The following is a 20,614-nucleotide window of genomic DNA, read 5'->3' on the forward strand; positions in this document are numbered from 1 at the left end:
ACTGTAACAAATTAGCTATCACTGCAAATTGAAAAAAAATAAAAATAAAAAAAATTGAGAATATGATGTGTTATCTTGCCTTTTTTCCCCCTTGAAATGTAAGTCAGAAGCCACTTATTTAAAGGGGTCTTCCAGCCTAAAACTGTTAACGGACTATCCACAGGAAAATCAGTTAATCAGTGTAGTGCAGACACCCGGCACTGGAAACTGTGTACAGGAGCTGGAAGCCTTGGCTCCATACAGTATGTGGTGGTGGCCCTGGGTAACTACAGAGCAGCTTCCATTTAAGTGAATTGAAGCTATTCAGCACCACCGCTACAGTGTACAGAGCTGTACACCCTACCAATTAACTATCCTGTGGTCTGACACATGGCATCCCTACCACCTGATGTGCAGAAAACAGCAACACATCTCTAGTGAGTAAAGATCTCAGTAAAGGTACCTCTTAAATGCTCTTGGTGTCAACGACTACTAAATCACAAGTGAAATTATCAGGTTTTGTACCCTAAATTTTAAGTAAAATTTGAAAATTTCATGAATATGCCTTATACCAGGTAGCCTCCCTTCAAATCAATGATCAGTGTTCAAGTGAGCCTTAAAACCTGATTAGGGATATATGCTGAGGCACCAGCATATATCACAGCAGGAACCAGCTGTCTACAGATGGGTAACTCATCATCTGGAGGGAGTTTCTGGCTTGATATACAATTTATAATCAGGGTCCTATAGAATTGAAAGGGAGCTGAGCTGCAGTAGTCCATGCCACCAAAACACAGTAGATGGTACAGAGCTTCCAGCACCATTCTCTGAGTGTTGGGGCCTCTGCTGCAACACATCCGTATTTTGATATTTACATAATGATCAAAATACACCTGTTTTTTTAGCTCAATCACGGCCATCCAAAAATACGGCTGAAAAAAGACGTATGAACAGAACATAACCCAAAAGTGAAAATATTAAATATTGTATTATAACAATGGGCAATGCAAGGTATGACAGATAAAATACATGAAATTATGTGAAAAAGACACACAAAGCCTCATATATTGTATCTACTACCAGTGAACTAGAAAAACTTGTCAAAGTAGAAAATCTAGTCTTGCCACAAATTCAGAAAGCGGAAGTCCCTTTCTTAGTAAAACAACACAAGGCACATTACTTGTAAAATTGCAAGTTTGCATTTTCAAACATTCTCTCAATGTCAGGTTTACACAAGGGGATGATACCACACACAGGTACACCACCCTGAAAACTACATTTCTCTATGTGGAATTTCTTCTACAGGTTTTTGTAACATTTTTAGGAAACTTAAACAATATCTCACTGACTAATCGTGTAAAGTCCAGTTGACACGTCATCTTTTTAAACCAATTGGTTTAGATGGAATATGGCTGGTTGGCTAATTCAGTTTAGGGCCTCTTGCTCTATTTGGAAAGTTTTGCTGTATATTTGTGATACTTGTGCCCTTTTTTCTTACTCCATTTGGTAAATATGTTATAACTACAGTATTTTCCTGCGTATAAGACTTACTTTTTAACCTTAACCCAGGAAAATCTCAAAAGTTGGGGGTCGTCTTATACGCCGAGTGTCGTCTTATAAGGCAGGTGCTGAAAAACTTTGGAACCAGACTGGAGACGGTCCCCAAATACAAGGGAAGAGCTCAAAAACTGCTGCATCCTAGCCGTATGCTGCGACTGTATGAAGGGCATAGCAAGCTGAAGGCACCAGGGGTATGGAAAAGAAGAGATGGTATGGTGACGCTGTGCCCAGAAAAACACACCTCTTCCCCCTGACTGGCCCGCCATTATCCTGGTTTTAGTGTACCTCCTTCTCTGCCTCTCAGATCTCACTGCTTTCTGAGGTTTTTTATTAATTTGATGTGTGTTGGAAGAGGGATAGTCTTATACGGTGAGTATATCCCAAACTCTATATTTTAACTGGAAAAGTTGGGGGTTGTCTTATACGCCGGAAATGAGGTGTGTACCCTAGAAGAAAAAGCAAAAAGAATGGCCATTACCACTGTTGCACGCTGCTGTGACTATTAAACAGACAAAAACAGAAAACCCTGCAGCAACCTGCAAGCATGCATTTGTCTGTTTATGTGTGTATATTAGGCACAGCAGTGTACAACCTGTACAGTGTGAACAGTGATATTGGAGTGTTGGCCTTTTTTTTTTTTTTTTGCTTTTTGTGATATATGGGGGTAAGGGGGGGTACCTTTTGGCTTGCACTCCACCCATCTCCTGAGGGTGTTTTAAAGTTGGATTTTCTATGCTCAGTTTAGTAGACTTATAGTCTATTACACGAAGTGATTATCGGTCATACTTTGCCGATTACTGGCCAATATTTGTTTCTTGTAATGGCTCATGTTGAAAAGCAACAATCAGCCGACATGTACATTATTAGCCACAGCAGCGTGCAACAGTGGTACTGGCCATTCTTTTTGTTTTTTCCTCCAGGGTACATACCGTATTTTCCGGCGTATAAGACGACCCCCAACTTTTCCAGTTAAAATAGAGAGTTTGGCATATACTCGCCGTATAAGACTACCCCTCTTCCAACACACACCAAATTAATAAAAAACCTCAGAAAGCAGTTAGTGAAAAAAATCCAATGGAGTACTCATTTACAAGTCTCCACTGATTGTCTGTTGTGCCTCAGTTGCGAGTCTCAAAACACAGAAATATATATATATATATATATATATATATATATATATATATAGTAGATCTCTATATGTTCATTGTGCAAAATGTTTCAGCTCAGATTCAAGAATGATAGTCTCAAGTGTACCACATCCCTGATATCGACAATAGACTTATGATGCTGCCAACCTGTGGCCGAGCTATATCATATGCGGCAAATATGTTTCAGAAATTTCTTAGACTAAGAATCTATTATATAGTGTATGGCTGTGTCCCAGTCTGATGTAAAAACCAATAATTACTCTGCGCTGCCTTTCCTCTTGGTGCTATTTCTGCTTTTTCTGACAGATTTACAGTCCTGTGATCTGTGTGTACTGCAGCAGTACGTTATAAATTACAGCAGTGCACAAATCTGCAAAGCCTGGTAAAAAAAAACATGGAGTGTGTACATAGAAAATGCCTGACCAGAAACTGGGGCAAGTCATGCATGCAGTCTGTTGAAATGTCATAGCCGTGTCCACTGACCATCTGTCTGCTGTACAGTCAATCATTCATTTGTTATGCACAGTTAGCAATGTCGTCACACTGAAATGTTATGAAATGCTATGTTCACACAGGGCTGATACACTGTTGATGTCTGTAGAAATAATTATTTACTGCGGATTTGCCACTGCAGATGTCAATACAAGAATTCTGCAAATTCTCAGCTGCGGAATACCTGGGCTGTCTAAAAGCAGAGCTTCTCAACCTGATGTTGGTGAGACTCAGCTAGGGAGTTTTAATAGAAGTTATTATATGCTACTCTTTCTATGACTACACCGATCTCTTGTTTAGCACCAGACCTTTGTGCTTGGATTGTATATTATTAACCCCTGTGGTGTAGTTACCATAGAGGAAGGGTAGGCAGCTGCTATGGGGCCCATGCAGGAGGGGGGCCCGGGGATGCACAGGGAAGATAAGTCTCCTGTGTCCTTCTGCTTAACCCCTTATGTACTGCAGTATATAGGTGACCCAGTGTTCACTAACATGCTGCAACATAAAAAAGGGTTAATATGCAGAGGACAAGGAGATTCCTGCTCCACTGCTCTGATAACCCCTGACCTCTGTTCTCCAGCTGCTGAAATCAAGTAGGAAAATGTGCCAGAGGTCAGGGGTTATCAGTGCACAAACAGTGAAGCAGAGATTTCCTTTAATTCCTTTTTAACTTTTTTTTTGTGTGCTGCAGCATGTAAGTGAAGTTTGTCACACATTGCAGTACATAAGGGGTTAAGCAGAAGGGAGTCTGCTCCTGCACCTATGTATTTAACTATAAGGGCTCCTGAAGGGCCCCTATGGTTAAGTACAGTGGACTGACAGAGCAAACAGCTATTATTTCTCTGCTCTGCCAGTCACTTTTGTAGCTGCTTCTGCCGCTGGTCACAAGAGATTTACATTTTTTACCACATCACCTAATATATATATATATATATATATATTAGTACTTTGTGTTGTGTGTAGGGGAAGGGGGTGGGGGGCATGAATCTTAGCAATGCCCCTGATTAACCCCTTCTTGAATCTCTGATGTGGAGCATTAGTTTTATGCCATTTAGAAGGTAAAGCCCCAGGGTTTTCCTCTAGACTGCAGAATCCCAGCAATGTTCAGCCCCTTCTCTTGTAACTAATGACCCTGTGCGTGCATATATGCACCCACTTTAAGCGTTTCCAGGCTCTTGCGTACCGCTACGTCCTTTGCGCTTCATAGAACGTGGGGGCGGCTGCAGTGAGCAGCCAGGCCCTCACCGTTAATGACAGGCTGCAGCAATCGCGCTGTAACGTGTCATTAACCCCTTAAACGCTGCGATCTCGGCGCAACCTCGGCGTTTACGTGTAAGTGACAGGGGCAGTCCCCTGTCACTTAGCAATCGGGAGATCCGCAGTGTGACTGCGGGGGTCCTGATCGCTGTATCAGGCCGCCCGGAGGTCTCTTACCTTCCTCCGTGCGGTCCGATTGGCTTTCTGCTCATTGAGTTTGCTACTGGCAGGCTCAATGAGCAGAACGCTTATAACACTGATCAATGCTATGCCTATGGCATAGCATTGTACAGTGTCTGCAATTTAATGATTACTGGTTAAAGTCCCCCAAGGGGACTTAAAATGTGTAAAAAAACAAAAAGTAAAAATGTTTTTATAAATACCCCAAAGCCCCTCCACCAATAAAAGTTAAAATCACCCCCCTTTCACATTATATAAATAAAACATATAAAAATAAATAAACATCTTATATACGGTAGCATGCGTAATTTTACGATCTATTAAAATATAACAAGCGTCATCACAAACGGTGTAAACGAAAAGAGGGAAAAAAGCGCTGGGGTTGCTGATTTTTTTGTTACATTATATATAAAAAAATGTATTAAAAAGTGATCAAAACTTCTGAGCTACACAAATATGTATTAATAAAAACTAGAGATCACAGCGCAAAATGACACCAAATACAGCACCGTAGGTGAAAAAAATAAAACCGTTATAAAAAAAAAAAAATGATTTAATAAAAAAAATATATAACATTTTTGGGATTCCATCATACATGTTATGGTAGAATGAAAGGCGCCATTACACAGTACAACTATTCCTGTAAAAAAACAAGCCCTTACATGGCCCTGTAGATAGAAAAATAAAAGTGCTAGAGCTCTTAGAAGGGGAGGAGAAAAAAACAAAATGCAAAAATGAAAATTTTCGCAGTGCACTGGGTCATTTTGGGCCTCAAAGGGTTAAGTAATACATTCCCTCAAAGATGGTAACATAACCTAATGACAGAGTTCCTTTAAAGGGCTATTTTCATCTGGGACATTTATGGCACAGCGTCAGTATGCCATATTCCTTAAATGTTCTTTAGATCTGGGTCGAACCTCTTGATAGTAAGATCTTCTGAACCCCCTTGGGCCTGCTTGTGGTTACAGAAGTTACTCAGAAAGCCAAGGACAGCAGAGTTACATAAACAGCATAAACCCCCAGCTGGCCAGTTTCCCCCTCCATGGGCAGATATGCATTCAACTTTTTTTCAGCACAAAAAGTTCCTTCTTATTCTTTTATTCAAATACATTTGCTTCATATATCAGGTTTTATTTTCATACAATTTTAATTTTTTATATTAGTAAATTGTTGTATTTTTTAAGTGTGATACAGGCACCAAAATGTCTCCTCTCTAGTCAGGTATGTTGTATGTCTCCTCTCCAGGCAGGTATGGTGAATGTCTCCTCTCTAGGCAGGCATGGTGAATGTCTCCCCTCTATCCTCTCTAGGCAGGTATAGTATGGTGAGTGTCTCCCCTCTATCCTCTCCAGGCAGGTATAGTATGGTGAGTGTCTCCCCTCTATCCTCTCCAGGCAGGTATGGTGAGTGTCTCCCCTCTATCCTCTCCAGGCAGGTATGGTGAATGTCTCCCCTCTATCCTCTCTAGGCAGGTATAGTATGGTGAGTGTCTCCCCTCTATCCTCTCCAGGCAGGTATGGTGAGTGTCTCCCCTCTATCCTCTCTAGGCAGGTAAAGTATGGTGAGTGTCTCCCCTCTATCCTCTCCAGGCAGGTATGGTGAATGTCTCCCCTCTATCCTCTCCAGGCAGGTATAGTATGGTGAGTGTCTCCCCTCTATCCTCTCCAGGCAGGTATAGTATGGTTAGTGTCTCCCCTCTATCCTCTCTAGGCAGGTATAGTATGGTGAGTGTCTCCCCTCTATCCTCTCCAGGCAGGTATAGTATGGTGAGTGTCTCCCCTCTATCCTCTCCAGGCAGGTATGGTGAATGACAGTTATAGTATGGTGAATGTCTCCTCTCTAGGCAGGTATAGTATGGTGAGTGTCTCCCCTCTATCCTCTCCAGGCAGGTATAGTGAGTGTCTCCCCTCTATCCTCTCTAGGCAGGTATAGTATGGTGAGTGTCTCCCCTCTATCCTCTCTAGGCAGGTATAGTATGGTGAGTGTCTCCCCTCTATCCTCTCTAGGCCGGTATAGTATGGTGAGTGTCTCCCCTCTATCCTCTCCAGGCAGGTATAGTATGGTGAGTGTCTCCCCTCTATCCTCTCCAGGCAGGTATAGTATGGTGAGTGTCTCCCCTCTATCCTCTCTAGGCAGGTATAGTATGGTGAGTGTCTCCCCTCTATCCTCTCTAGGCAGGTATAGTATGGTGAGTGTCTCCCCTCTATCCTCTCCAGGCAGGTATAGTATGGTGAGTGTCTCCCCTCTATCCTCTCCAGGCAGGTATAGTATGGTGAGTGTCTCCCCTCTATCCTCTCCAGGCAGGTATGGTGAGTGTCTCCCCTCTATCCTCTCCAGGCAGGTATAGTATGGTGAGTGTCTCCCCTCTATCCTTTCTAGGCAGGTATAGTATGGTGAGTGTCTCCCCTCTATCCTCTCCAGGCAGGTATAGTATGGTGAATGTCTCCCCTCTATCCTCTCCAGGCAGGTATGGTGAGTGTCTCCCCTCTATCCTCTCCAGGCAGGTATAGTATGGTGAATGTCTCCCCTCTATCCTCTCCAGGCAGGTATGGTGAGTGTCTCCCCTCTATCCTCTCTAGGCAGGTATAGTATGGTGAGTGTCTCCCCTCTATCCTCTCCAGGCAGGTATAGTATGGTGAGTGTCTCCCCTCTATCCTCTCCAGGCAGGTATGGTGAGTGTCTCCCCTCTATCCTCTCCAGGCAGGTATGGTGAGTGTCTCCCCTCTATCCTCTCCAGGCAGGTATAGTATGGTGAATGTCTCCCCTCTATCCTCTCCAGGCAGGTATGGTGAGTGTCTCCCCTCTATCCTCTCTAGGCAGGTATAGTATGGTGAGTGTCTCCCCTCTATCCTCTCCAGGCAGGTATAGTATGGTGAGTGTCTCCCCTCTATCCTCTCCAGGCAGGTATGGTGAGTGTCTCCCCTCTATCCTCTCCAGGCAGGTATGGTGAGTGTCTCCCCTCTATCCTCTCCAGGCAGGTATAGTATGGTGAGTGTCTCCCCTCTACCCTTTCTAGGCAGGTATAGTATGGTGCGTGTCTCCCCTCTATCCTCTCCAGGCAGGTATAGTATGGTGAATGTCTCCCCTCTATCCTCTCCAGGCAGGTATGGTGAGTGTCTCCCCTCTATCCTCTCCAGGCAGGTATAGTATGGTGAATGTCTCCCCTCTATCCTCTCCAGGCAGGTATGGTGAGTGTCTCCCCTCTATCCTCTCCAGGCAGGTATAGTATGGTGAGTGTCTCCCCTCTATCCTCTCCAGGCAGGTATGGTGAGTGTCTCCCCTCTATCCTCTCCAGGCAGGTATGGTGAGTGTCTCCCCTCTATCCTCTCCAGGCAGGTATAGTATGGTGAGTGTCTCCCCTCTATCCTTTCTAGGCAGGTATAGTATGGTGAGTGTCTCCCCTCTATCCTCTCCAGGCAGGTATAGTATGGTGAATGTCTCCCCTCTATCCTCTCCAGGCAGGTATGGTGAGTGTCTCCCCTCTATTCTCTCCAGGCAGGTATAGTATGGTGAGTGTCTCCCCTCTATCCTCTCCAGGCAGGTATGGTGAGTGTCTCCCTCTATCCTCTCCAGGCAGGTATGGTGAGTGTCTCCCCTCTATCCTCTCCAGGCAGGTATAGTATGGTGAGTGTCTCCCCTCTATCCTTTCTAGGCAGGTATAGTATGGTGAGTGTCTCCCCTCTATCCTCTCCAGGCAGGTATAGTATGGTGAATGTCTCCCCTCTATCCTCTCCAGGCAGGTATAGTATGGTGAGTGTCTCCCCTCTATCCTCTCCAGGCAGGTATGGTGAATGTCTCCCCTCTATCCTCTCCAGGCAGGTATAGTATGGTGAGTGTCTCCCCTCTATCCTCTCTAGGCAGGTATAGTATGGTGAGTGTCTCCCCTCTATCCTCTCTAGGCAGGTATAGTATGGTGAGTGTCTCCCCTCTATCCTCTCCAGGCAGGTATAGTATGGTGAGTGTCTCCCCTCTATCCTCTCCAGGCAGGTATAGTATGGTGAGTGTCTCCCCTCTATCCTCTCTAGGCAGGTATAGTATGGTGAGTGTCTCCCCTCTATCCTCTCCAGGCAGGTATGGTGAGTGTCTCCCCTCTATCCTCTCCAGGCAGGTATACGATGGTGAGTGTCTCCCCTCTATCCTCTCCAGGCAGGTATGGTGTCTCCCCTCTATCCTCTCCAGGCAGGTATGGTGAGTGTCTCCCCTCTATCCTCTCCAGGCAGGTATAGTATGGTGAGTGTCTCCCCTCTATCCTTTCTAGGCAGGTATAGTATGGTGAGTGTCTCCCCTCTATCCTCTCCAGGCAGGTATAGTATGGTGAATGTCTCCCCTCTATCCTCTCCAGGCAGGTATGGTGAGTGTCTCCCCTCTATCCTCTCCAGGCAGGTATAGTATGGTGAATGTCTCCCCTCTATCCTCTCCAGGCAGGTATGGTGAGTGTCTCCCCTCTATCCTCTCCAGGCAGGTATAGTATGGTGAGTGTCTCCCCTCTATCCTCTCCAGGCAGGTATGGTGAGTGTCTCCCCTCTATCCTCTCCAGGCAGGTATGGTGAGTGTCTCCCCTCTATCCTCTCCAGGCAGGTATGGTGAGTGTCTCCCCTCTATCCTCTCCAGGCAGGTATAGTATGGTGAGTGTCTCCCCTCTATCCTCTCCAGGCAGGTATGGTGAGTGTCTCCCCTCTATCCTCTCCAGGCAGGTATGGTGAGTGTCTCCCCTCTATCCTCTCAGGCAGGTATAGTATGGTGAGTGTCTCCCCTCTATCCTTTCTAGGCAGGTATTGTATGGTGAGTGTCTCCCCTCTATCCTCTCCAGGCAGGTATAGTATGGTGAATGTCTCCCCTCTATCCTCTCCAGGCAGGTATGGTGAGTGTCTCCCCTCTATCCTCTCCAGGCAGGTATAGTATGGTAATGTCTCCCCTCTATCCTCTCCAGGCAGGTATATGGTGAGTGTCTCCCCTCTATCCTCTCCAGGCAGGTATAGTATGGTGAGTGTCTCCCCTCTATCCTCTCCAGGCAGGTATGGTGAATGTCTCCCATTCTATCCTCTCCAGGCAGGTATGGTGAGTGTCTCCCCTCTATCCTCTCCAGGCAGGTATAGTATGGTGAGTGTCTCCCCTCTATCCTTCTAGGCAGGTATAGTATGGTGAGTGTCTCCCCTCTATCCTCTCCAGGCAGGTATAGTATGGTGAATGTCTCCCCTCTATCCTCTCCAGGCAGGTATGGTGAGTGTCTCCCCTCTATCCTCTCCAGGCAGGTATAGTATGGTGAGTGTCTCCCCTCTATCCTCTCCAGGCAGGTATGGTGAGTGTCTCCCCTCTATCCTCTCCAGGCAGGTATTGTGAGTGTCTCGCCTCTATCCTCTCCAGGCAGGTATAGTATGGTGAGTGTCTCCCCTCTATCCTTTCTAGGCAGGTATAGTATGGTGAGTGTCTCCCCTCTATCCTCTCCAGGCAGGTATAGTATGGTGAATGTCTCCCCTCTATCCTCTCCAGGCAGGTATGGTGAGTGTCTCCCCTCTATCCTCTCCAGGCAGGTATAGTATGGTGAGTGTCTCCCCTCTATCCTCTCCAGGCAGGTATGGTGAGTGTCTCCCCTCTATCCTCTCCAGGCAGGTATGGTGAGTGTCTCCCCTCTATCCTCTCCAGGCAGGTATAGTATGGTGAGTGTCTCCCCTCTATCCTTTCTAGGCAGGTATAGTATGGTGAGTGTCTCCCCTCTATCCTCTCCAGGCAGGATAGTATGTTTGTGAATGTCTCCCCTCTATCCTCTCAGCAGGTATAGTATGGTGAGTGTCTCCCCTCTATTCTCTCCAGGCAGGTATGGTGAATGTCTCCCCTCTATCCTCTCCAGGCAGTATAGTATGGTGAGGTCTCCCCTCTATCCTCTCTAGGCAGGTATAGTATGGTGAGTGTCTCCCCTCTATCCTCTCTAGGCAGGTATAGTATGGTGAGTGTCTCCCCTCTATCCTTCTCCAGGCAGGTATGGTGAGTGTCTCCCCTCTATCCTCTCCAGGCAGGTATAGTATGGTGAGTGTCTCCCCTCTATCCTCTCCAGGCAGGTATGGTGAGTGTCTCCCCTCTATCCTCTCCAGGCAGGTATGGTGAGTGTCTCCCCTCTATCCTCTCAGGCAGGTATAGTTATGGTGAGTGGTTCTCCCTCTATCCTTTCTAGGCAGGTATAGTATGGTGAGTGTCTCCCCTCTATCCTCTCCAGGCAGGTATAGTATGGTGAATGTCTCCCCTCTATTCCTCTCCAGGCAGGTATGGTGAGTGTCTCCCCTCTATCCTCTCCAGGCAGGTATAGTATGGTGAATGTCTCCCCTCTATCCTCTCCAGCAGGTATGGTGAGTGCCTCCCCTCTATCCTCTCCAGGCAGGTATAGTATGGTGAGTGTCTCCCCTCTATCCTCTCCAGGCAGGTATAGTATGGTGAGTGTCTCCCCTCTATCCTCTCCAGGCAGGTATGGTGAGTGTCTCCCCTCTATCCTCTCCAGGCAGGTATGGTGAGTGTCTCCCCTCTATCCTCTCCAGGCAGGGTATAGTATGGTGAGTGTCTCCCCTCTATCCTTTCTAGGCAGGTATAGTATGGTGAGTTGTCTCCCCTTTATCCTCTCCAGGCAGGTATAGTATGGTGAATGTCTCCCCTATATCCTCCAGGCAGGTATGGTGAGTGTCTCCCCTCTATCCTCATCCAAGGCAGGTATAGTATGGTGAGTGGCTCCCTCTATCCTCTCCAAGGCAAGTATGGGCGAGTGTCTCCCCTCTAGCCTTTCTAGGAGTTATAGTATGGTGAATGTCTCCCTCTATCCTCTCCAGGCAGGTATAGTATGGTGAGTGTCCTCCCCTCTATCCTCTCCAGGCAGGTATGGTGAGTGTCTCCCCTCTATCCTCTCAGGCAGGTATAGTATGGTGAGTGTCTCCCCTCTATCCTCTCCAGCAGGTATGGTGAGTGTCTCCCCTCTATCCTCTCCAGGCAGGTATGGTGAGTGTCTCCCCTCTATCCTCTCCAGGCAGGTATAGTATGGTGAGGGTCTCCCCTCTACCTTTCTAGGCAGTATAGTATGGTGAGTGTGCTCCCCTCTATCCTCTCCAGGCAGTATAGTATGGTGAATGTCTCCCTCTATCCTCTCCAGGCAGGTATGGTGAGTGTCTCCCTCTATCCCTCTCCAGGCAGTATAGTAGGGTGAATGTCTCCCCTCTATCCTCTCCAGGCAGGTATGGTGAGTGTCTCCCCTCTATCCTCTCCAGGCAGGTATAGTATGGTGAGTGTCTCCCCTCTATCCTCTCCAGGCAGGTATAGTATGGTGAGTGTCTCCCCTCTATCCTCTCCAGGCAGGTATGGTGAGTGTCTCCCCTCTATCCTCTCCAGGCAGGTATGGTGAGTGTCTCCCCTCTATCCTCTCCAGGCAGGTATAGTATGGTGAGTGTCTCCCCTCTATCCTTTCTAGGCAGGTATAGTATGGTGAGTGTCTCCCCTTTATCCTCTCCAGGCAGGTATAGTATGGTGAATGTCTCCCCTCTATCCTCTCCAGGCAGGTATGGTGAGTGTCTCCCCTCTATCCTCTCCAGGCAGGTATAGTATGGTGAGTGTCTCCCCTCTATCCTCTCCAGGCAGGTATGGTGAGTGTCTCCCCTCTATCCTTTCTAGGCAGGTATAGTATGGTGAATGTCTCCCCTCTATCCTCTCCAGGCAGGTATAGTATGGTGAGTGTCTCCCCTCTATCCTCTCCAGGCAGGTATAGATGGTGAGTGTCTCCCCCTCTATCCTCTCAGGCAGGTATAGTATGGTGAGTGTCTCCCCTCTATCCTCTCCAGGCAGGTATAGTATGGTGAGTGTCTCCCCTCTATCCTCTCCAGGCAGGGTATAGTATGGTGATGTCTCCCCTCTATCCTCTCCAGGCAGGTATAGTATGGTGAGTGTCTCCCCTCTATCCTTTCTAGGCAGGTATAGTATGGTGAGTGTCTCCCCTCTATCCTCTCCAGGCAGGTATAGTATGGTGAATGTCTCCCCTCTATCCTCTCCAGGCAGGTATGGTGAGTGTCTCCCCTCTATCCTCTCCAGGCAGGTATAGTATGGTGAATGTCTCCCCTATATCCTCTCCAGGCAGGTATGGTGAGTGTCTCCCCTCTATCCTCTCCAGGCAGGTATGGTGAGTGTCTCCCCTCTATCCTCTCCAGGCAGGTATAGTATGGTGAGTGTCTCCCCTCTATCCTCTCCAGGCAGGTATAGTATGGTGAGTGTCTCCCCTCTATCCTTTCTAGGCAGGTATAGTATGGTGAGTGTCTCCCCTCTATCCTCTCCAGGCAGGTATAGTATGGTGAATGTCTCCCCTCTATCCTCTCCAGGCAGGTATAGTATGGTGAATGTCTCCCCTCTATCCTCTCCAGGCAGGTATGGTGAGTGTCTCCCCTCTATCCTCTCCAGGCAGGTATAGTATGGTGAGTGTCTCCCCTCTATCCTCTCCAGGCAGGTATGGTGAGTGTCTCCCCTCTATCCTCTCCAGGCAGGTATGGTGAGTGTCTCCCCTCTATCCTCTCCAGGCAGGTATAGTATGGTGAGTGTCTCCCCTCTATCCTTTCTAGGCAGGTATAGTATGGTGAGTGTCTCCCCTCTATCCTCTCCAGGCAGGTATAGTATGGTGAGTGTCTCCCCTCTATCCTTTCTAGGCAGGTATAGTATGGTGAGTGTCTCCCCTCTATCCTCTCCAGGCAGGTATAGTATGGTGAATGTCTCCCCTCTATCCTCTCCAGGCAGGTATAGTATGGTGAGTGTCTCCCCTCTATTCTCTCCAGGCAGGTATGGTGAATGTCTCCCCTCTATCCTCTCCAGGCAGGTATAGTATGGTGAGTGTCTCCCCTCTATCCTCTCTAGGCAGGTATAGTATGGTGAGTGTCTCCCCTCTATCCTCTCTAGGCAGGTATAGTATGGTGAGTGTCTCCCCTCTATCCTCTCCAGGCAGGTATAGTATGGTGAGTGTCTCCCCTCTATCCTCTCCAGGCAGGTATAGTATGGTGAGTGTCTCCCCTCTATCCTCTCTAGGCAGGTATAGTATGGTGAGTGTCTCCCCTCTATCCTCTCCAGGCAGGTATGGTGAGTGTCTCCCCTCTATCCTCTCCAGGCAGGTATAGTATGGTGAGTGTCTCCCCTCTATCCTCTCCAGGCAGGTATGGTGAGTGTCTCCCCTCTATCCTCTCCAGGCAGGTATGGTGAGTGTCTCCCCTCTATCCTCTCCAGGCAGGTATAGTATGGTGAGTGTCTCCCCTCTATCCTTTCTAGGCAGGTATAGTATGGTGAGTGTCTCCCCTCTATCCTCTCCAGGCAGGTATAGTATGGTGAATGTCTCCCCTCTATCCTCTCCAGGCAGGTATGGTGAGTGTCTCCCCTCTATCCTCTCCAGGCAGGTATAGTATGGTGAATGTCTCCCCTCTATCCTCTCCAGGCAGGTATGGTGAGTGTCTCCCCTCTATCCTCTCCAGGCAGGTATAGTATGGTGAGTGTCTCCCCTCTATCCTCTCCAGGCAGGTATAGTATGGTGAGTGTCTCCCCTCTATCCTCTCCAGGCAGGTATGGTGAGTGTCTCCCCTCTATCCTCTCCAGGCAGGTATAGTATGGTGAGTGTCTCCCCTCTATCCTTTCTAGGCAGGTATAGTATGGTGAGTGTCTCCCCTTTATCCTCTCCAGGCAGGTATAGTATGGTGAATGTCTCCCCTCTATCCTCTCCAGGCAGGTATGGTGAGTTTCTCCCCTCTATCCTCTCCAGGCAGGTATAGTATGGTGAGTGTCTCCCCTCTATCCTCTCCAGGCAGGTATGGTGAGTGTCTCCCCTCTATCCTTTCTAGGCAGGTATAGTATGGTGAATGTCTCCCCTCTATCCTCTCCAGGCAGGTATAGTATGGTGAGTGTCTCCCCTCTATCCTCTCCAGGCAGGTATGGTGAGTGTCTCCCCTCTATCCTCTCCAGGCAGGTATAGTATGGTGAGTGTCTCCCCTCTATCCTCTCCAGGCAGGTATAGTATGGTGAATGTCTCCCATTCTATCCTCTCTAGGCAGGTATAGTATGGTGAGTGTCTCCCCTCTATCCTCTCTAGGCAGGTATAGTATGGTGAGTGTCTCCCCTCTATCCTCTCTAGGCAGGTATAGTATGGTGAGTGTCTCCCCTCTATCCTCTCTAGGCAGGTATAGTATGGTGAGTGTCTCCCCTCTATCCTCTCCAGGCAGGTATAGTATGGTGAGTGTCTCCCCTCTATCCTCTCCAGGCAGGTATGGTGAGTGTCTCCCCTCTATCCTTTCTAGGCAGGTATAGTATGGTGAATGTCTCCCCTCTATCCTCTCCAGGCAGGTATAGTATGGTGAGTGTCTCCCCTCTATCCTCTCCAGGCAGGTATGGTGAGTGTCTCCCCTCTATCCTCTCCAGGCAGGTATAGTATGGTGAGTGTCTCCCCTCTATCCTCTCCAGGCAGGTATAGTATGGTGAATGTCTCCCCTCTATCCTCTCCAGGCAGGTATAGTATGGTGAATGTCTCCCATTCTATCCTCTCTAGGCAGGTATAGTATGGTGAGTGTCTCCCCTCTATCCTCTCTAGGCAGGTATAGTATGGTGAGTGTCTCCCCTCTATCCTCTCTAGGCAGGTATAGTATGGTGAGTGTCTCCCCTCTATCCTCTCCAGGCAGGTATGGTGAATGACAGGTATAGTATGGTGAATGTCTCCTCTCTAGGCTGGCATGGTGAATGTCTGTGCCCCTGCAGACTTTGTAGGGACCCCCTTCTTTGGAGACTTGTGGCCCAAGTCTCTGTCTTGTAGATTTGCACTCTTTACATTCCTATGTGTCTGCTCCATAACTGTGTATTACACCCTGATACATTATTCCATGTGGCGCTTACTATTCGTCGTGTTCCTCCGGCTGTTGTAGAAGGATAACTCCCAACATGTATAATGGGGACTGTGGTGTTGCAGCAGCTGCACGGCTATAGGACAGCAGGAGGACGGTGCTGTATAGGTCCGTGCACTGCTCACAAGCCTCCCGGGCCGACCCCCGCACGTCCCCTGCAGGTTACAGCGTTACCTGCAGCGCTGGGCGCCGGCCCCTTTAAGCAGGTGTCCTGTACAGTCATCTCTACCGGGGCCGCCACACCCGCTGAGGTGCGGGGACAGGGTGCGCGCTCCCGGCGGCAGGTAGCGGGGTCGTGGACGCGCACTGGTCAGCAGCAGCCCCTCAGTACGGGACGGCGGTGAGAGCGGACGGACCCCCTGCGGTCACCATGGCGCTGGCGGAGCTGTACACACAGGTAACGTCCTCCCCGCCCGCAGCTTCTCACCTCTTCTCTCCAGCGGTGACTGCACTAAAACTTTGTATGTAGGGACAGTGGCCTGTGTGCTGTGCCCGATCCCGGAGCTGAGCCTGCTGCCACTGCTGGGGGGCAGCTCCTGGGGGCATCCTGTGTCTGGGCACATCCTGATAGGACTTGTAGAACACTTCACACCAGAATGTCTGATACTACTCTCTGTACCACGCCATGGAAGATGTTGGTGCTATATAAGAAATAATGCATGCAGTATGGGCTACAGGGAGAGAAATCAGTGTCCTCAGGTGGGATACACTCACTGTTGCCACCTGTCGCAGACGGGGGCCATTGTACATCACCGCCATATGGGGATCCGACAACTTGTCACCAATAGTAAGAAGATATAAAGTCTCTGCTCCGCACAGCCCTTCCATCATACTCAGGCATATAAATCCAAGAAATCCACTAATGGTGGCTGCACACCGCTGTATATTGTATATTCCATCCATCCTTGTGAACCATAATAGGGAGCTATCCATGAGGCTAATCTACATGGCCATATAAAGTATATAGCACATGCTACTCTCAACTAATGGAATACAGGCGACATATATTAGGGACATATTCCCATACGGTCATGCCAGGCAGGCATATGATGGATATCCTTGTTCTGTAGCTGGCTGGTCGTCTGGTTACTAGAGATTATATATAGAGAGATGCTTCGTGCTGTGTGTAGATGGCACAAACTGGCAATACAGATGCAGAACAAAGGTGTCCGTGGATGAGTTGATTGTTGGATTCCTTGGTTGCTGTCGGGTACAGTCATTGGTACATTCACTTGTACTTACTAGGCTGCAGATGAATTCTCCACAGATTATGTTTATGTGAACATACCCTTTTATTCATGTCTTAGCCTGACATTAAAGTGACTCTGTACCCACAATCTGACAGGCCGCTCAGCCAACCACGGGCCGGAACCGCCGTGGCCAGTTATTGGCTGAGTGGCCTGTCAGCTGAGACAGGCCGCTCTGAAGCTGGAGCGCACGAGAGCCAGGGAGAAGAAGACCACTAGAGGAGCCCTGCAGCCTGGATAGGTAATGTATAAAGTTTAAGCAAGGGCTGCAGGGTAACGATGTCCATGCAGCCCTTGTTAAACGATAATCGGGCTGTGGAATGGACCCAATAAACGAGCGCTGATCTAGCAGATCGGCACTCGTTTACAGTTATTATCTGGTCCCCATCGGCCGGTGGGATAACACTCATAGCATTGTCATTCAGAAAGACAACCTTAACCTAACATGGGGAAAAGAAGTTGTGCTAAGATTATAACTTTACTATGGGACTGAGAGCTAAGCAGAGCACCTAGCTATCTTCAGAAGTCTTATAGTAAGTTAATGGAGTGGCAATGCTTGACGTCTGCACCATTCACATAGTGGGGGTCCTAGAAGACAGATCCCACCAATCAGATACCTTTTACCTATCCTATGACTAGCGGATAAATTGTAATCCTGGAGTATCCTTGTAATTTTGGGTGGTACAGGCAGATCTCTACTAGAGCTGCATCCAAGAATGTTATATAATGGGCTCAGTAGATGCTAGCCTTGCCAACAGTATCATCCAGCATGCAGTTCATGGGGTCGGAGATTGTAAGTGGAAATACACTTTAATTTTATGCTTTCTAAGGCCCAGTTTACATTGAGCAAAAACAGCGGAATTCCGCGGCGGAGCAAAGAAGGGACATGTCAATTCTTTTAGCGGAGAGGGGAGGAAGCGGACGCGCACGTGCCCTCCCATTTACTCACTGCAGGACACTGAGTGCGGATTGCACTTGAGAAATCCATAGTGTGCACATACCCTAAGTCTTTGTAATCCAGGGAAAATCATTTTAAAGAATGACTGTCATTTCTAAAAACCTTTTGACGTGTCAAGCAGACGTGTTATAAGCTTTAATTGGCTGAGGTCTTAATGCGGAGACCCCTGCTTTATATAGAAAATTATAAAGATGTAGTTTTACTAACCTCTCCAGTGTTTCCTGCTGTCCTGCTGCCTTTTCTCTGCATTCTACAGCAGCCATGGCTGACACTTCTGAACCCGTCTTTTCAGTGACAGCCCGCTCAGCCAGTCACTGAATAAGACGGGGCAGCACCGTTACCAGTTATTGGCTTAGTGGGCTGTCCCTTCAGAGATGGGTTCAGAAGTGTCAGTGGGGGAATGCAAAAAGGCAGGAGGACACCTGAGGAGCGTGGAGAGGTAAGTATAACTATTTTTTTTTTTCTATGCCAGAGAAATCGGTCATTCTTAATAAGAAAACATATATGTAAGTGACAGTCCTGTTAACCGCCCACCGGCCGGAGCATACTGTTCCTGCTCCACAGGGGCGTAGCTAATGACTCCTGGGCCCTGGTGCGAGAGGTCAACTTGGGCCCCCCCCCTTCCTCGACCAAGTGATGCTATTGGTATATGTGTATATAATATATATATATATATATATATATACACCAAGACAGATATTACGAATAACGATCTTAAGATAGGAAGAGAAAATATTATCACCACACATATTACCGCCATATTGTTACTGACCAAATCCTGTATACTAAGACCAATAAAACATACCATACGTACCAGATAGCAAGTAACAAATAATTACACCACATACTGACTAACACCACCACTGCTACTGACTAACACCACCACATACTGACTAACACCACCACATACTGACTAACACCTCCGCTGCTACTGACTAACACCACCACATACTGACTAACACCACCACATACTGACTAACACCAACGCTGCTACTAACACCACCACCTACTAACACCACCGCTGCTACTGAATAACATCCACTGTACACGTATCACCGCATCCAGTCATATAGAGGTGGACGCACAGGCTCTAGACACCATATACATTACAGTGCAGTTACATCAGGTGACTCACAGGGGACGTCTTCTCTGATCGGAGTTCTTCCCTCTTCATCTTCTTCTCCATCTGCTCTCAGCCATTATGAGAACTTCTCCGAGCCACGAATCCACAGAATCTGCCAGACAGACATATTAGACTCCTCACTCTGACACCATCGTAATCTCTCTACACACTGCACATTTGTATTGGCCTCATTTAGTGGGTAACCCTGACACTATGTGACCTCCTTATAGTGTATGCCCTATATGTAGCCTCCTTATAGATGGTCCCCACTCTGTGTATCCCCCCTTATAGTATATGCCTCCTACTATGTAGCCTCCTTATAGATGCCCCCTCTGTGTATCCCCCCTTATAGTATATGCCTCCTACTATGTAGCCTCCTTATAGATGCCCCCTCTGTATATCCCCTCTTATAGAAAGCCCCCTCTCCCCCTATGTTGCTCCCCTTATAGATGCCCCCCCTTATAGATGGCCCCTTCCCCCCCTTATATATTGCCCCCTTATAGATAGCCCCCTCTCCCACCCTCCTATAGATGGCCCCCTCTCCTATAGATGGCCCCTTCCCCCCCTTATAGATGGCCCCCTCTGCTATAGATGGCCCTCCCCCCCCCTTATAGATGGCCCACTCTCCCCTCTCCTTATATAGATGGTCCCCTCTCCCCCCCCCTTATAGATGGTCCTCTCTCCCCCCCCCTTATAGATGGTCCCCCTCCCTTATAGATGGCCCCCCTCTCCCCCCCCCCCTTATAGATGATCCCCCTGTTTCCCCCCTTATAGATGGTTCCCTCTCCCCCCCCTTATAGATGGTCCCCCTCTTCCCCCCCTTATAGATGGTCCCCCTCCCCCCCTTATAGATACCCCCCCTCTAGAAGGTCCCCCTCTCTTGCCCCCCTTTATAGATGGCCACCTCTCCCCCCTTCTTTATAAATGGCCCCTTCCCTCCTATAGATAGCCCCCTCTTTCCTTTATTAAAACAAATAAAAATAAATAAAAAAACACACACACAACTCACCTAACAATGCGCTCCCCCGGCGATCCTCTTCTTCTTCAGCCTCCGTCTGCCCCGGATCATGCGCTGCTGCCGGGGGTGTCGCTTCCTATCCCCGGCAGCGCGCGCATCATAGAGTTCCCTGTGCTGGGACCTCCAGCACAGGGAGCGTCTCTAATGTGCGCTCCCTGTGCCGGAGCAGTGAACTCTATGATGCGCGCGCTGACGGGGATAGGACGCAACACCCCCGGCAGCAGCGCATGATCCGGGGCAGACGGAGGCGGCCTCTTGTGACCGCAAGCAACACAATGCTTGCGGTCACAAGAGTGATTGATGAGGGGGGGCCTCAGGGGCCCCGCGGGCCCCCCTTGTGGCGGGCCGGGTCGCAGCGGCGACTGCTGCGACCCTGGTAGTTACGCCACTGCTGCTCCACAATCCAGCTTGCTTCAGGGGCTCCCGGCATCTGCTCGTCCTGCTCAGCCAATCAATGTGTTGCGGCGGGGCAGTGCACTGATTGGCTGAGAGAAACTTCTAGCCGAGAACCCCAGAAGCAAGCCGAAGCATGGAGCAGGTACAGTATGCTCCAGCCGGCGGGGGGTTAACAGGGCTGTCACATACATACTCACAGTGGGATGTCAATCCCGCTGTGAGTATGTCTTCTCATTGAGAATGACCGTCCATAGATCCGCAGCAGATTTTGCTGCAAATTCACATTGTGAAATCCGCTGCGGATGTGGCGTGGGAGTTTGTAGAAAAAGGCTACATTCACACGTTCTGTAGTTTTGTCTGTGATTGTGGA

General features: G+C 48.4%; 1 protein-coding gene across 1 annotated transcript in view; it reads left to right on the forward strand.

Moving 5' to 3' along the window:
- Window positions 1-15,728: 15,728 nt before the first annotated feature.
- The window catches only part of MYO5C (myosin VC), an 84,938-nt gene continuing 80,052 nt past the window's right edge, over window positions 15,729-20,614 (forward strand). Inside the window, exon 1 of the mRNA XM_069982774.1 lies at window positions 15,729-15,899. Coding sequence (XP_069838875.1) covers window positions 15,873-15,899 — 27 coding nt within the window. The 5' untranslated portion in view covers window positions 15,729-15,872. The remainder of the gene's footprint in view (window positions 15,900-20,614) is intronic.

Source organism: Dendropsophus ebraccatus, chromosome 1, assembly GCF_027789765.1.
Source record: "Dendropsophus ebraccatus isolate aDenEbr1 chromosome 1, aDenEbr1.pat, whole genome shotgun sequence".
Classification (NCBI taxonomy): domain Eukaryota; kingdom Metazoa; phylum Chordata; class Amphibia; order Anura; family Hylidae; genus Dendropsophus; species Dendropsophus ebraccatus.